The sequence below is a fragment of the Centropristis striata genome, chromosome 15 (assembly GCF_030273125.1).
Source record: "Centropristis striata isolate RG_2023a ecotype Rhode Island chromosome 15, C.striata_1.0, whole genome shotgun sequence".
In the NCBI taxonomy this organism is placed as follows: Eukaryota; Metazoa; Chordata; class Actinopteri; order Perciformes; family Serranidae; genus Centropristis; species Centropristis striata.
Genome location: NC_081531.1, coordinates 30,195,721 through 30,212,638, shown reverse-complemented (window position 1 = coordinate 30,212,638; position 16,918 = coordinate 30,195,721). Strand labels below are relative to the sequence as shown.

The 16,918-nt window shown below is 41.0% G+C and overlaps 1 protein-coding gene across 4 annotated transcripts in view; it reads right to left on the bottom strand.

Annotated features, from left to right (window-relative positions):
- Positions 1-1,188: 1,188 nt before the first annotated feature.
- Positions 1,189-16,918, bottom strand: part of acaca (acetyl-CoA carboxylase alpha) — a 36,957-nt gene continuing 21,227 nt past the window's right edge. For all 4 annotated transcript variants that reach the window (XM_059350915.1, XM_059350916.1, XM_059350917.1 and 1 more), the window contains 20 exons: positions 16,595-16,810; positions 16,334-16,489; positions 15,979-16,203; positions 14,738-14,893; positions 14,459-14,605; positions 13,838-14,107; positions 13,169-13,266; positions 12,872-12,992; positions 12,608-12,718; positions 9,756-9,899; positions 9,516-9,636; positions 8,061-8,157; positions 7,844-7,940; positions 7,607-7,742; positions 7,353-7,530; positions 7,157-7,269; positions 6,033-6,187; positions 4,926-5,096; positions 3,084-3,220; positions 1,189-2,918 (listed from right to left, as the gene is read on the bottom strand). In XM_059350915.1, the coding sequence (XP_059206898.1) occupies positions 2,792-2,918; positions 3,084-3,220; positions 4,926-5,096; positions 6,033-6,187; positions 7,157-7,269; positions 7,353-7,530; positions 7,607-7,742; positions 7,844-7,940; positions 8,061-8,157; positions 9,516-9,636; positions 9,756-9,899; positions 12,608-12,718; positions 12,872-12,992; positions 13,169-13,266; positions 13,838-14,107; positions 14,459-14,605; positions 14,738-14,893; positions 15,979-16,203; positions 16,334-16,489; positions 16,595-16,810 (2,976 nt within the window). In that variant the 3' untranslated portion in view covers positions 1,189-2,791. The remainder of the gene's footprint in view (positions 2,919-3,083; positions 3,221-4,925; positions 5,097-6,032; positions 6,188-7,156; positions 7,270-7,352; positions 7,531-7,606; positions 7,743-7,843; positions 7,941-8,060; positions 8,158-9,515; positions 9,637-9,755; positions 9,900-12,607; positions 12,719-12,871; positions 12,993-13,168; positions 13,267-13,837; positions 14,108-14,458; positions 14,606-14,737; positions 14,894-15,978; positions 16,204-16,333; positions 16,490-16,594; positions 16,811-16,918) is intronic.

Below are 16,918 nucleotides of genomic sequence, written 5' to 3'. Positions count from 1 at the left end.
TAAAGACCCTGTTCTCTTTTCATCTCAACTGTTGCACACACCCTGCTAATTGGAATCCTGCAACTGGGTCACAGGCATTGTCTCTCAAGTGCTGTCAAGTCATTGAGATGCGTGAATGTGGAATTATGGTTGCTTCAGATGCATGATTGAGTCTCCCCCCTGTGCTATCTTAATGCCTCCATTTCAATCTCATCGCAGACACTGATTTTCTCCTTTTTTCCATTAATATTTCTAGTTTCCTCCTCTGTTTTTGTCACAGTTCTGACTGTTATCAGCCGTCACTTGGGCTTGGCAATCGGAAAGCAAAAGAATCAAAATACATTGAACATCTGCGTAGTTCTTTTATTGTTACCTTACAAGTATTAAATGTATTATTTTACTTTTGACCAAACAACAGGCAAACAAAGCCTGTTTTGACTGTTGGTGTAACTTAATGTATTTGATTATAACCAAACAATTTCCATTGTAAATAGACCAAGGACAGCATTAAGCCCTTTCCTTGCAAGTTTCACAAGCACTTGTGTTCCCTCCACTACAGTGTTTGAGGAGGAACCTGATTCTGCAGTTTGTCAGTGATTAAAAGAAGAATTAGCCAGCCTAGCATGGCACTACAAATGAGCAAAACCCTCTGGGAGACCAGAGAGACCAAGCAAGGCACATTTCCAATTATACCACCAAATGAGTCATTTTCTTATTGGGCCTCGTATAATTGTGGTGGGTATTGGGTGCATGCAACTCAATTTGTCTTACATATTTGTTGGTAGGATGGTAAAAGAGTTGGCAGAGCCATGGGGACAAAATGAAAGAATGAGACAAAAAAAAAAAAAAATAGGATGAGATAGATCCCTCAATATTTGTTTGATCTGCTTCATCCTCCTTAATACTGTTGAAGTTTAAAAGCCAGGAAGAAAATGCCGCTTTAATCATCTGTGGATTGAGGAATGGGAAGACTATCATTTTCGAGTAATCAGAAAATGTCTCTCCAGAGTAATAGACTTTGTTCTGACTGCTGAAATTAATGAGGCTTCCAGTGATGTGATTATCTGTTTCGAGGATCATCAATATATAAAAATAATTGACAAATTGAATTACTGCAAATTCATGGAAACTTGAGTTTTGTTAAAACAGCCCTCTTACTTGTTTTTTTTAATGTAATAAAAATAGAGAAGTTCTGCACACACTTAGAACTAGGTTGGGTAAGCTTTATTATATTTGCAGACACAGAGCTCATCAATGTACATTGTTTTCCTTTCTTGCACAGGAAACAAGCAGTTACTTATAAAGCAACTGGACTACATGTCAATACAGGCACATAAAAGGCACAGCACTGACCACGAAGCCATTTCACATTGCTAACGTTGCATTTTCTGGAAAGCATACGACACAAGGATCTGTAAGACTGAATTCATCATTTGAGTGCCGTTTCCCTATTCGCCACAATTTGGTTCTGTTGATAACAAACTCAAGTAGAAGTATTATGTGTTCAAACAGTTTTCAAAAAATATTAAAAATAAGTAACATTTCATTTACACAAAAGGTACAAACGTTAAATAGAACAGTGAGTGTGGAAGAGTGAAAACTAGACACCATACCTGACATGTAACATCTAAATCCAGTGAACAGTAGCCTTTTCACAAACAGACATTTAATGATTTAATGTAATAAATTCAAAAATAATTCTTTAGTTAAAAAACAAAACAAAAACAAAAAACCCTCAACTTGAAATAATATGTTTTAGGAGCAAACATTAAATCTAGTCACCACAAATTAAAGAAAAGAAAAGGTAACCCAAAGGAGTAAAGACTATTTTTCTGAACAAGCACACTATTATCCACTCTGCCTAGCACCATTATCAATGCTTATTTAAACTATCATCATCTCTGTGTGTATTATCGTTTGTACCACTTTGTGCGTGTACGTGTGTGCGTTTCTGTGTTTGTACGTTGGCTGCACCAGTTACAACTGCAGGTTTGATTCTGGCTGCAATGTGAGGGAACAGTAAGCAGTAAAGTGCATTTAAAGCAGCATGTGTGTACTGTGTGAGTGAGAACAGAAGGGACAGCTGTGGTTTTGTTGAGGGGCGAGCTGCCCGTTGCTCACTGCAGGGTAACTGTGAAACAGTCGGGGTCTAAAAGGGACCTTGTCCTGCTCCCTGCTGGGCTCTCCTGTCCAGATCTGTTATAGTGTTCCTCGTCTTTGTTCAGTAACTAAGTGCTCCCTACTTAGGAGTGTAAAACCCCTTTTCCTGCTAATGCCCCAAGCAATGTGTTGTCATTGTCGACTTGGTCATCAAAACACTTGCGAATCTTAACAAGCATATGTCACAAACCAAGATGCATTTTTAATATGACGAATATAATATGACTCAAAACGTATTGTTTTGTTGAAGTCACTGATTATCATGGAAGCGGCGACATCCACTTGGGCTAAATGTCTAAACTCCAAACATATTGTTACATATTAGTCACTAGATATTTCTTTAGTCAATTTTTTAAATTGCACTTGAATACAAAAAACATGGATGTTTTCTACACACTAGGGTACGCGTCAGTTAATTTACAACACGTCATAATTGATGTCAATCAATGGAACTCTTATTTAGTGAGAATCATAGCCAACGATTCATCAGTAACCTGGCAGCTGCCAGAAGCCGTCACGTTGGCTCCTCCAGCCTCAGTTTCCAGCCCAGGTCTCAGTCAGGAGCAGGTCTGGCTGAGCCGGGTCTCCTTTGGCCCTGGTTGCGGCCTGAGCTGAGCTTCAGCCAGGCAGGGGTGGAAGGGCCAGGCCCCCACTAGGAGGAGGCCGACGTCTCCATTGTGGACAGGATACGGACCACCTCAGCTCTCTGGGTGGGCGAGATGTGCTGGGTCATGTGTACAATAGAATCCATGGCAACCTCTGGGTTGGCTTGAACGAGGCTGGAAATAAAAAAGGGGAAAACAAAAAGAAACATCGTAATCATGCAAAGAAGCTGGATTTTAAATCTGTCTGGCAGGGGGTAGGATGGGGGTAATGACAGGTGAAAATTAGATGCACTATTTAACTCTTCACCACATTGAACCCGTGTTGTTTAGACTGATCACCTGCGTATCTGCTTGAGGATGTGATCTCGGCGGATGTACTTGATGTTCTCGTCAATGACGGACCTTGCGCCCTCTTCTTCAGCTAGTTGCCTCTCCAGCCATCCCACCACGTCCTCATTATTATCCCACAGATAGGCCTGTAGAATGCAGGGAAGGAGTGTTAAATCACACTTTTTCTTAATGTATATGGAAATTAGAATACATTTTAAAATAAAACTATTTACATTTACAATGGTCCTTAAACAAATCATGTGGGACAAATGCTTCCATCAGACTAGGTAAGCTTAAAATATATCGGATATTTCAACAAAATCATTATATTCTACATGTCACATTTACAATTTGGCCAAACACAGTGATTGCACTAACCAGATCCTGTATTAAACACTAAATTATGTGCTCCTTAATGCAACTTGGAAGCCAGGAATGACTCCATTCGACAAAACTTCAACTGAACTGCAGGCTGTTTGCTTAGAGCAAAGAGGAGAGGTTGCAAGTATAGTCATAAAATGTAAATAGTTATCAGATTATATATAGCATGTGTTCCAATACTTGTGGATACTTGGAAAAAATCTGTATATAAATATTCCAAGTTTTTATAAAGTAAAAAAAAAAAATTACTTTGTATTATATCAGTGTTATATTCCACAAAATATATTTTTGAGTTTCCCTACTTCAAGTCATGTTTATGCCGTTTCCACAGAGGTGCAGGATGAGGCCACATGTGACAGAAGCAAAACACACCCTAGAACTGCTTAGAGTTCAGAAGGTTAAAACTTACACACCGTATGAATAGATAAAATGTCATGAATTAATGAATAAATATCAACAAAAACAAAAGAGATGGACAGGCACAAGGTAGGGGCCGGATGTCTTTTTGACTGGACCTGATAGGAAAATTAGTATTCATGAGTGCTGGCATCTCTGATCCTAAACAAAGCCATGCTGGAGGGCTTAGCAAAGATTTGGGGGCTGAGGGGGTTTAATGGGCTCTTGCCTTTTTATGAACAGTCCTGCTTGAGGTCCACAAGAACATTTAATGCCCTTATTAATCATTTTTAATCTGTTTGCTTTTAATTAAGAAACAGCGTGTTGCTCTCCTATCTGCACGTGCCAGGGCTGTGATTAATTGTGGCTTAAGACAGCCAGTCCTGATTGGGATAATATATTAGCTAACAAGAAGGCCACTTCTTAGGAGATCTCAACGCTGGTCCAGCTCCTGTCACCCCTGCGGCTGGTCCTCTGAGCCTGTGACTGAGACTGGGCCGGAAGGAACAGCGTTTATGCATCTCTGAGGGGTGTTTATTTTCATTAAGCACCAGTTATCAGTCCATCTGTATTTCATCACGATGATTTAATAGGAATGCTTACTACTTCTTAATCTGTTGCACCTTGAGGAGAAGCAATAAGAGCTTCAGGACAAAGAGAAACAACCTCTGTAATCATTCCCTCGGGGGTTGACGGTGTTTACTTAAGCATCTACATACTTCCCTGAAATGAAGTAAACCTCTGACTAGAGCTCTGAAATGAATCCATCCAAGACTCTCTTAATCACTCATCACAGAAGTCCAGCTATTGCAACTTTGAATATGAGTAGATACTTAAACTGTATGAAATGTAAAAATAAATGAGTAGAAATAAGTGTGAGAAAACGTATGTTTAAAAACTTTTCCAAGCTGAATAAATTGTATCATCATCACTATGATAATACTGAAATGCAAGTTGCTTGAAATAGTGACATATTGTGAGATATTATTTCTTGCGTTTTTCCATTTCCATCTCAGAGTCACTACATATTGAGAGGTTGTAGAGCAAAGCTTATAAGTGTACGTGGGGTTTTACCTTGACGGCCCCCTCTGCCTCCACAAACCAGCGGCGCAGCATCGCTTGGATCTGGCCGTCTGTCAGCTCGCTGTTGGCCGCTTGGATCTTCCTCTTCACCGTGTCTTCCAGCAGCAGACGCCGCAGGCGCCAGTAAAAGAACTGACGGGACGTTGGCCATTCAAGGATATCCTGAGATATGCAAAGGACAAAAGAAATAATGATGTAAATGCAGCTACTGCTATGAGAAGCGTCTATCGCAGACATTTTACAATTTATTAAGTGTCAACATGCAGTCAGTGTATTTAACGCTTGTAAAAGGGGAATACGAGTAATTTTCTTACTGTCTCAACCTGTTCCTCAGATGTCACAATGACATAGACCTCATTAAGGAAATCAGGCTACCTGGCATACAAGCCTGTGCTGTACATTTGGCTTGGTTTGAGAAATGGCTGTTTATTTTGATTACAAAACCCCAGTCTATGTGTGGATTCATGAATAGATACAAAAAGCTCATTCTAAGCAAAGAGCAGAGCAAAACATTACATTTCAGGTGAATATACAGCAATGAAAAAAAAACCTATATTCCATTTCTTCCAGTTTGGATCCTACACACTGCTCCATTAACACACATTACAAACTACATTTTAAAGAGCTAATTCAGGTTAATTAAAATTATATAGGGGGATCTTTTAATTTTGTGTGTGTTCTGTGTTACAGAAACGTGTCATAGTAGACTGAAGACTTGGAACATGCAGACCACTACAGTTGTAAAGTCTGTCCAGTCCATACTGTGTGTACAAAATACACTGCACACATGGCCAGAAGGATCTTTCACAGATGGATGGCAGTCAAAGTGAGTGTGTGTATGTTTGTATGTGAAATATGGTACTTGGAGGGTGCAGGATGAGAAGGGGCGTGCCTGAGGCTGCCCTGTGGTTTCTGAGGTGATCGACCAGGGTCATCACAAGATAATTATGAGGACGAGCCTCACAGCCTGGTGAGACCAAACATTTTTCACCAGGCAGGTGCAGCAGGAGCTAGGGTGATACTACCCTCTGGGCTTTCCAGGATATTCACATACTTACATTCACACTATAGCCTTACATTAACTCTGGAGGTGCTCACCGTGATTACGCCCTTCTCTTGCATGCGACCTGGGGTGTCATGGAGGTCTGCAAACTGCACAGCCACCTGGTGGTAGATAGGCAGGAGAAACTCCTCACGCTCCTTCAGCTTGGTCTCCAGTTCTTTACGATCAGGGGGACTCAGCTCTGGTGTTCCTGTTGGAAAACAATATCATAAAACACTGCCGTTAAATCATTTGACAAAAACTGACTGCCAAGCGTCTGCAGGTTTTGATTACAAACAATGTACATGGACAAGAAATCACAGTTAATGCCAATAGTACAGGAAACATAGTGTGCAAGGATTATGAATAGGTGTGAGAGCTAAAAATTATATCCTCACTTTGTAATCCTATAGTTTACTATGGCCTTCCCTTATAGCATGTACCAAATGTCTTCTCAATAAATTTTAACTTCTAGACTTTATAAAGCTCTTCAGTTAATGTTTACATCACACATGTCAGAAACAATCATTCACAACTGGAATCTAATTCTACAAATTGTAGAATAGTAATAATATTAGTTTAGACTAATCGTCATCTGCAGCTGTGATATAGATATAGAAGTACTGGGTTTAAGAAGAAAGGATACGCAACAAAAAAAAGCACAACAACATTCAAATGTCTTCGAACTATTGAGTACAGCCCTAGTCCCATTACTGTCAAATCAGGTTCTATGTGAGCATGCAGCGGTGAATTAACCATCGCTAACAGCATTTTGTTTCAGAGCTCCCCCAAACCCCTGACTGCTGTCACCAAAGACAGATTTCTGTCAATTCCAATCTGTAAGCTCTCGAGCCCTCCCAAGAAAGCATCCATTCCAACAGCTCGCCCAAAGCGCCAAGCCCACACAGCATTGGACCACAGTTGCTCTGAGCCTGAAGGTAAATCAATAGGCTGTGCAGAAGAGACAAGAGAGCCAGTGATTGATCAGAGCAGGCTGTGATTGACACGTCTCCCGAGGGAGCACAGCGAAGATGATACAATCAACACCAAATAAAGAACAACAGTGAATGCACACATGCACCCACCTGATATATTGCTCCTTACTAAAATGAGGACAGGGCTGAGAGGGACAAAGACACCCATGAAAGAGCTAGATTTGGAATCGAAGAGGAGGACTCACCCAGTTTTTCAGCCAAGCCTGTGTAGATCGGATCCACTCTTCTCATGGTCTTCACCAGGTCCTTCCTCCTGAATTTGATCTCAACTGTTCCTTCAGGCTCCAAAACTCCACCTCTGGAGACAAGAATGATTTAAATGAACAAAAGGTGGTTTGATAAAGACGATACTCAATCTGCCCCTTTTTCAGTCCAACTCACCGGCTGTCCTTGTCTGCGTACATCTCCATGTGGCGTGGGTTGATTGTGGGATCTATAACCACCCAGGATCCTCCCCTCAGCTCAGCCTGGGGGGGGATATAAACCAGCACCGGCTGCTTGTACTCCCTCAGCCCATCCACAATGTAGGCCCCAAACTTCAACACCTGGTCGTACATATCTAAGAAGGAGATTTCACATGAGATACCGAATGGGTTCATTCCCAGATTGACTGATTATCACGGAAGCAGAAGTACCTTTCATTCCTCCAGAAAAGCCTCTCCAGTTGGAAAACACTATAAGAGGTAGGCCCTCTCTGTTCAGGTCCTTAATGGCCTGGGCTGTTTTGAAAGCAGAATCTGGGAACCACACCTGTCCCGCCTGCTGGATGATCTAAATATACAAATCAGAAAATCAGCATCAGCACCTGGTTGTTGGCAATTGTCGATTCACTTGGATGCCAGTTTGGGTATATGCACTGAGTGATCCCTTACCTTCGCCTCAGAGTCCAAATTGGCTGGATCGGCTGGGATTGACAGCTCCACTGACCTGGTTTCAACGGCGACCACCCCCGTAGGTATCCCACCAAGTCTGTGGAAAGAGGCTATTTAGATCTGACATCTACAGAAACACCTCGACTACATTTAAAGTTCTAACAAATTCATAATGGGGGCTTGTCATTTGGGTTTATTGTTTTGTTCGGACACCTACCTGGCTCTGCCTACCACCACACTCTGAGCCCATGGCTGCATGATCTCCATGAAGGAGCCCTGGTCGAAAAAGCCGCTCTGCCAGGAACCTTTTGGAGCTGTATATAGAGAGAGGAGTTAATTATTGCAAATTGGAAATACCACCGACTAAATATGCTCCCTTTGCATAGTGTTTGCAAAAACTCCAGTTTTATTCCCCCTGCAGTCTGAGGTTGTGTATTTTTTCCTCAGAATTTGTAATCTTGGCAGCAAACCATGATGGATGACTGCAGAAATAGGCTTATTCAGCTCTTTTTCTGCCTGCACACCCAGAGAAACATGCCCAGCCTACGAGGTTACCATTTAATTAAGCCTCGCCACTCATCACTACCAGAGACGTTGACTGGCTTCCCACACGGTCCCCCAATCTCTCTGCTGTCCCGAGCTGTAATTACACTGATGTGGAACCTGCTCAGTCCTGACCTGCAGTGTAAAACATGCTGGAACCGTTTTGGTGATATCTTGATCTTGCCTTTGGCGGCGTGATGTTAGGCTTCACCATTTCTCCATTAGTTTCTTAAAAGTCTAGTAATTAATGATTTCACCCTGTAACTCAGGTGATTCGATGATGGATCTTTAAATTTGCTTTACAAATAACACCTCATAAAACTGCCGATGAAGCATTTTGAATGAAAATTATTAGTAGAGTCAATGGGCAGAAGTTAAAGTAGTAATCGTATATTAGATCTGGCACCACAGAACAACTACCTGAACAGTATCTACCAGAACTACAATTAAGTTTTCATTAAAAGATTTATCTGGACACCCAGACTGGACACTAGGGACGGGAATAATTAAATCAATGGTTGTTAAGAATTTGGTCAATCACATGGAATTTATAATCAATATGTGTATTTTTTTATTTTAAATTTTATCTACGACTGCGTATCAGTACTCACTGAACTGAAACACGGCTGAGCGTACAGTTCAGCTGAGAACGTCCGTACGTGAATAAGCCAATGAGCTGAGAATTAAGTTGGATAAAGTTTGTTAACTTAAAGTTGCAATAACAATTATAAAACAATGAGAAATACAAGAGTATTAATTTGAGCAAAACTAGCTTACTGTATCAAACCTTGCCAGCAGGAATTACTGAGTTTAATTTGACCCAAAACGTATTTAAACACAAATCACATTTAAATCTTCCTATGAAAACTAACCTCATGCCTCTTCGGGGGCTAAAACATAAATCATTGACCTGCTTGATGTTATCTTTACAGTATAATCTTAGTTGATTTAGTTTTATGATTGACAGGATCAGGTCTCTTTTTGTCATTTCAAAATAAAAGCTTCCGTTATATATCTTGTATTTTGGCTTTGTATGCATGCAGCAATTAATCGATTAATTGATCGTTAACATTATAGATAATCAGGTTGGCAGGTTTATTCCAAACACCCATCCCTACTGGACACTCACTCTGGCTGGGACGTCCTGCCAGCATCCAGCGAGGGTCATATGGAGCCTTTGTAGGCACAAACTCCACTAGCCGATCTATGGGATCCTTGGCAGTGAGGATGGGCACTGGGCTGGATTTACACTGAAGTGAAAAGACATTTTTTTATGACAAAAAACAACAGCTCTAAACATTTCAATACATTCATTCATCACACTGATAAAGGGTGCAGCATCCTATTCAAAATAACAGCTAAATCTTACCATGGGCATGTAGGATATCCACTGCAGCAGAGTGAAGACTCCCTCAAAGTCATCGCAAACTGTCGAGTGTGTCACACCATTGTTGTGCATGATCTGAATACCACCAAGTTGGTTGTTTGATGTGTACACTTCTCTGCCCAGCACCTGTAGTAGGAAAAAGATGAAGGTGCGTTATTACATCAAGGGAAAAAGGTTGACAAAAGTAATGTTTTTCTGGTGAATCACAGACTGTCTGACATTTAACTCTGCTACCATGGAATGTGCTTAAAAAGCCAAACAAGCTTTTGAGGGCTCAAGCAAGGCTCTCTGGCTCTGATGGAAGCAACAGAGTTAATCCGCTGTTCATGTTGTGCAACCTTGGCCGACGCCTGGGAGGTGGTGTCACCAGGCTTCTGGCGTAGGGGGCTGTGGATCAATGAGACCACACGCAGACATGCCAGGTAACAGCAGGGACCCTGCATTACATGGCCCCACTGCCTCGTCAATACAGGTGATCAGCATGCAGAAATCTCTCTACCACGGCGGTCACAGGTGAGTGGCAGCACCTGCCACTACCTGGGGGATTTGCTGATTTTCGCAGATGGCGTGAATTAACATGTTCTTTTGCATCCAAAACGCTCAATGAATTTGGCACATTTTTGTGTCACGAGTATGCACAATATATTGATGTCTTCATTTACCAGTTGCAATAGGGGTCAACCAGATCTCATATAAATGGGTGAAATGAATATGTGGCACCTAAAGTGTCAAAATCACACTCAAAAAAAACCCAACATTTTAATGAAAGTCTGCATGGGGAGGAGGTCTGTGTTGATGGATGGGCCAATCACAGAAACTTCCAATACAATGTTGCCAATAATGGGAAACAAAAGATTAACTTTGACTTATGTTACAAACACATTGATTTTAATCCAAGCCATGACTCTTTCCTAAACCTAACCAAGCTGTTTCGTTACTTGAACTTAAATTGTTTCTGTTGTGACAGAATGTAATTTTAACACATTACCTGCCACCACCATAACGTTGGTTGGGGTCATATTTTGTGTTTTTCTGCGATCACATTGATGGATGCAGCTGTATGAGGCTGACATGGAAGCAGCCAAACTACTTTTACCTTCAAAACTGCCCCTATGCCAACCTGAAGCCATAAAATCTCACTCCCAGCCCACCCTATTTTCATAAGCAGCCGAGAACAGGTGGCAGGGCCCTGACATGGTTCCATAAAAATCAGAGAGGAGCTCAATCCCTACGCTCAGCTCTCACCTTTTCAGCCATCATTTACTTTCTTTATTACCATTAATGGTTATGTATCTGGCTACAAATCTAGGCCGCTCTCCTAAAGCTGTCAGGAAAGCCCGCGGCCCCAAGAAACATTGCAGTCACCTTGACATACACAAAACCCCTGTGCCTCCGGCCATCGCCAGCTTCATTAAGATTCCACAGCAGAGAGAAGAGGCGGGGATATCAGAGGAGGAACAGAGGGAGATGACTGGAAGGAAGAAAATGAGGGGCGAACTGGATGTAACAGCTCACTGGGGTATTTATGCTAGTAGTTACTATCCACTCCCCATGAAAATATGAGAGCTTTTCAGCAGCTAATGGAATGATGATCTCTGGGTGGCAGCCTCCTGCTCTCCATTAAGTTCCAGTTAATAGCCAGGAAACCACATGATAAACGGGCTTATTTCTGTGTCGCTGGTGAAATCAGTGCTATTTTAAAATAAACACAGTTGATTGTAAACAAAGGATAAATTGCAATGAATCACCTGCACATCTTCGACACATGTCAGTAAACATTACAATGAGTCTACTCCCACAAATAGAACTAAACAGTGGGGCCATCTAAAAACAATCGAGCTTCCAGCAAATAGCTATGCCATCATGGGGCCATTTGCATGATTTGTCATGTTGCGATCTGTCATCTAATTTGAAATGGAGTCATCTTAATGCACTGACAAGGACAGAGAATGGAAAGCAAGACAAGAGGAGGTAGTGAAGCGTGAGAGCATCCACACCCACACACACGTGCACCCACACACCAATCAACTGCTCACAGAAAACAATCTGCCTCAGCAAAACTTTTCATTTTGATTAAAAACAAATGATATGGGTGTCCTGCACTGCAGCCTCCGGCATGTCACTCCATTTCTATGCAAATACAACTTCATGGTTCACTTTCAATTATTCCACTATGAGTGGCAGGCAGGCCTGTGGCTGGGATCGGAGAGGGAATCCTAGTAGAACAGAATGAGGCGGGAGGAGGCCTGATCGGCGAGTTGGAACAGCACCAAAATCATAGCACACTTTTTGCAATTTAAACACAGCCTGTCATTCAATATTTCAGAATATGCAGTTTCTGTTCATTTATTATAAACAAATATACACGCATGTATATTTGGTGCTTATACATTGCACACAATCACAAAAAGCATGTTGTTTTCACAAACATCTGAAGAAACATTTCAAGGAATATGGAAGATGTGTTTGAGAAAATATGGATTATAGACAATATTATAACATAAAAGAGATATTATAACATAAAAATGCATATGTCTCATGCATATTTCCTTTTTAAACAAACAAAGGTTGATATTACAAATTATCTTACCACCCTCTTGTACTTAAAATGTATCCTTGGGTTACTGTTTATTATTATTATTATTATTTCTTTCATCTTCTTTTTTTGTCTTATTATTAACATTTTACTATTTTTTGTTTCCAGTCATTTGTTTTGTTTGAAAAAATAAAATATTTGTAAGCAGTTGGGCTGCATAAATAAAAATGGTAAATGAAAATAAAAAAAAACAATATTTAAAAAAAAAAGTATATGCACAGCAGATTTTTTGTATTACCTTGTTGAGAGCTCCAGCTCCAGTCAGAATAATATGAGAGTTGTCCACTTGAATGGTTCTCTGTCCAAGCCTCACTAGATAGGCTCCGATCCCGATGGCTCTGCAAGTGACCTGCAGGTCAAGAAATTAACATTAAGGCTTGCAACCTAATCAACTCTTTGTACAGAACAAGTCTTTGTTCTTGAAAGATCACAAGTGTACAGCTCAAGGCTAAGGAGGAGGCCACATGCATGCATGTGTTTGTTGTGCCCACTTCAGTCTCACCAGGTTCATGGTGATGATCTCCTCATAAGCCAGAGAGGATTCTCCAGCAATCATCCCAGACCCTTTCAGATTCTCCACACCAAGCCCTTCATCTTTTCCAATGATGTCAGTGATCTTGTACCTGCATGGCAACACATATATTCACTCAAAGCCAGATGTGACCCTCCAATAGCTTCTCTTCCATTCTTGTAGTCTCATGGGCTTTAAAACGTGAACATGTGCATATTTGACTGATACCACAGCATTTTGCAGATCCATTTCCTCACATACAAAGTTAATATGCAATAAAATATGTACCTGGATTCTCCCTCATCCTCCACGTGTTCGCAATGCACAGAGTTCAGGGCTGAAACTTTCTTGTAATCCTGAGGTGTGAGGTAGAGATACTTGAAACCCTGCAGGGGAAGACAGCAATGCCTGCTTAGTTTTGACATATCATAATACAGATTCTAAACACAAAAAAAAGGAAAAGGAAATGGAAAGGTAGCAGGATAGTTTCAGAAATCTAATAGCATAAGAAATCCAGTATATAAAACCAATTTCAAAAAAGTTGGGATGCTGTGTAAAATAAAAACATAATGTATCAAATTCAGAATGAATGAATACATTTACAAAAAAAGTTTCCCAGTTGAGCATTAAATATTTTGTATTTGAACTTCGATTGAATGAAGGTTCAGATGATTTGCAATTTATTGCATTCTGGTTTGATTATGTTTTGAGCAACGTCCCAATTTTCTTTGGAATTGGAGATGTACAAATAAATAAGTATATATAAAATCCAAAGGGTGATTGTCTGAGGTAATGACCATCATTATGGAGGAACTACATTTAGGGAACACTAGTTTGAAAGTTACTCACAAATTAACATTTGGAGGATATTTTTAAAATACTGAGTTAGTGATATTTGGCTTCCAAGTTTTTGTAAGGGCATTATATAATGTTATATGCTAGACTTTGCTGACTGACCTTATATGGGTCAGCTTGATCCTGCCAGGCCACATGGAACATGTGTCTGATTTCCTCTGCCAGACCGATGCGGGCGCCACTGTTGGCTGCGATGTAGATTCGGGGGATGCCGCTCTCTCGGGCCATCTCCGAGGCTCGCAGGAACAACACGTCCTCCTGGGGCCCAAATGAACCTATCTTGTGCGTGATGTCGTTACTTATGACGATGATCTCACGTCCTGCTGGATATTCTGGCGTACGCAGGGTCATCCGCCATGCCACCATGCCAATCTGTATGGACAGAAGAGAGGCACTTTAGCACAGAAGATACTAAGTATCTATGAATAATGATTAATTAAGTCAAAGTGCAGCTTTTTATCCTCAGCATAAATACAATTACTAGACATAGGTATTATTTCTTAATGCATGTTCAATGATGCATGAATCATTGCCATACAACAATAAAGTATTTAAACAGCATCGAGGAACACAGCCAAAGAAACACAGAGACACCTACAGAGTGAAAGAGAAATTACACATTTTGAAAAAGGAGATGGATAGACAAAGACAAAGGATGTGCCATTGTAAATGGGCATTATTTTTTCATGTCTGTATTTATGCATCAAACTTTAAAAGACCGACCTCGTTGCCCCCTGGCAGTCGGTTCATCTGCACCAGCTGACCTTGGGCGTCGAGAACCAGCTCTGTGAAGGTGAGCAGCTCAGAAGGAAGAGGGCATTTGGGTAAGTGTGCAAAGGCCTGGAAAGAGTGCCACAGCTTTTTCAGAGCCTGGGGAAAGCAAATGAAACAGTCAGAATAAAGTAATTTCATCAACATAATTTGGTCAATCAATACTTCTAAGCAAAAGCTAGGTATAGCTAGGCGTTGTCTCGATGTGAGTTATGCATTAATAAATAGTACCTGTCTGAACATTTCTGGAAAGTCATAGACATAGGTGGTGCCCAGAGATTGTGCCTGGAAGCGCTTAGACTGTAGCAGGTCCTTGGTCACATAGGGGGTGTTGATGAGCATGCCATGCAGCGGACCCTGCTTGTCTCCATATGCTTGGAACATGATCTGAGCAAAGAGGGACAGAGAGATTTACTGTTATAAGACTGACAAATACAAAGTATCTGATGTAACAATCCCTTATTTTAAATGCTTTCAAACAGTCGGATGAAGAACACAGGAAGTGGTAACAGCCGGAGAAGACATCAGGCTTTGTCATCGTACAATATAAGGGCAGACAGGACCATTCACATGTGACCTATGCTATGTGCTTAAAAAAAAAAAAGTCCCTTCAAATCACAGGTTTTTAAAAGAAATTATACCCAGAACACTGTAAAAAAAACTCTACAGCATGTCCCTGTATGCCAGGGGTGGGCAAGGGCCACATGAGATACTGTGAAGTTTGCAGAAGGCCGAATTAAAACTCTGAACTAAATTCTGGTCAATAAATTATTAATAATTAATTTAATTGCTTTTTTAAATGCCGTAAATTATCTGGTTTTGAGCTGCTACTGGTAAGAATACATGTTATGATAAGACTATGTTAATGTGGATTAAATCAAATATGGCGAGAAAAAAAAAATAGTAAAAACTCCAATAATTATCTCACTTTTTCATTTATTTTAAACGTACATAACATACATTAAACCACATAAACAATATAGAGCATGTATGTTATGCAGCAAACCACCACATTATCTTGCAACAAGAACTGTTATAAAATTTAGTTCAATCATTTTATTAATGATTCGGAGGGAAAAAAAATCTGTATTTCCTGCAACCATGTTAAGAATCATTCAATTGGAAATCAAACTTCACTCTGATGGGTGTTTGATGGACAGATGGATGAAGTGAAACTTACCTGATCAGCTGCGAGGTAAAAGATATTACTAAAAGAATTGTCCACCAGGCTAAAGGGCACAGCACCATACTGGATCTCTACTCCAACTCAATGAATCTTAAAGCCAGATTTTTTTATATTCTGCTGTATTAAAAAAAAAAAAAAGACTCCATCCACCAAACCCCATCTTGAACTTTACAAGAGAGGCTCATAAGTTGTGTTCTAGGAGCTGAGGTTTCCAGGATGGAACCGAAGCCCTTTGCCAGCAACTGGACAATTAGCAGATGAGATGGAAGATGTGTGAGTGCCCCACCTGACGGTCTTTGGGCCCCACCTGTCCCGTTCGGGAATCAGTGACCTCCTTGTACAGGCTGATGTCCAGGTAGTAGCCCGATTCGTTGGTGAGGAAGAGGCGGATGGGGATTTGCTTTCCTGTCGGAGTCAGGCGAATGTTGATTTTTAATTCGGCCTGCAGGACACGCAGCTTCCACAGACGGCTGCCGTAACGCATCACCATGGAGCGCACAGACTCCTCAATCTGAAGTTTGTAGAGAAAGAGAACTCATTGAGAACACTGTGGTCTGACTGGGTATGTTTATATATATATATATATATATATATATATATGTGTGTGTGTGTGTGTGTGTGTGCGCAATGGTTTCACAAACTTTTGATGGATCCATGATGACTGTAGGAACGAAATTGAGGAAGATGTGGTTGCAGTCAGTTCGTACAGTCGTGTTGTTGAAAGCCACCTCCAGCTCATCCATGGCCTCCAGCAGCAGACGCTCTGCTTCATTGTGGAGGTATTCAAAAGAGGCCTCCTAGTGAAGGAACAGAAGAAAAAATATGTCAATGGGGGAAGGTATAATTAATGTGTAAATAAATGTGTCTGAAAGAATGCAAAGGTTGTTCCTTAGTTTTCTCACCTTTGTGACCAGATCAGAGTGGCGGATGATGGCTCGCACAAAGAACCGGTAGTCTGTAACCTCTGTGCCCACCTCCACACGGGCCGCTCCCAGGTACAAGTGCATCTTGTGATTAGCGCAGGGCATGGCAGACAGGGCAAAATTGCGCATACGGTTGAGCTCCAACTGGAAAGCTAGAGCCGGCTCCAAATGACGATAGATCCTGTCCTCTTCAAACTATTGAGAAACAAGAAGAACACAATCACAAACACATGCTGAAACACTTTCCAGAGGAACTTTCTCTTTACAAGTTCGGCTTCCCTGCCATCATCTCCTCCATTAACG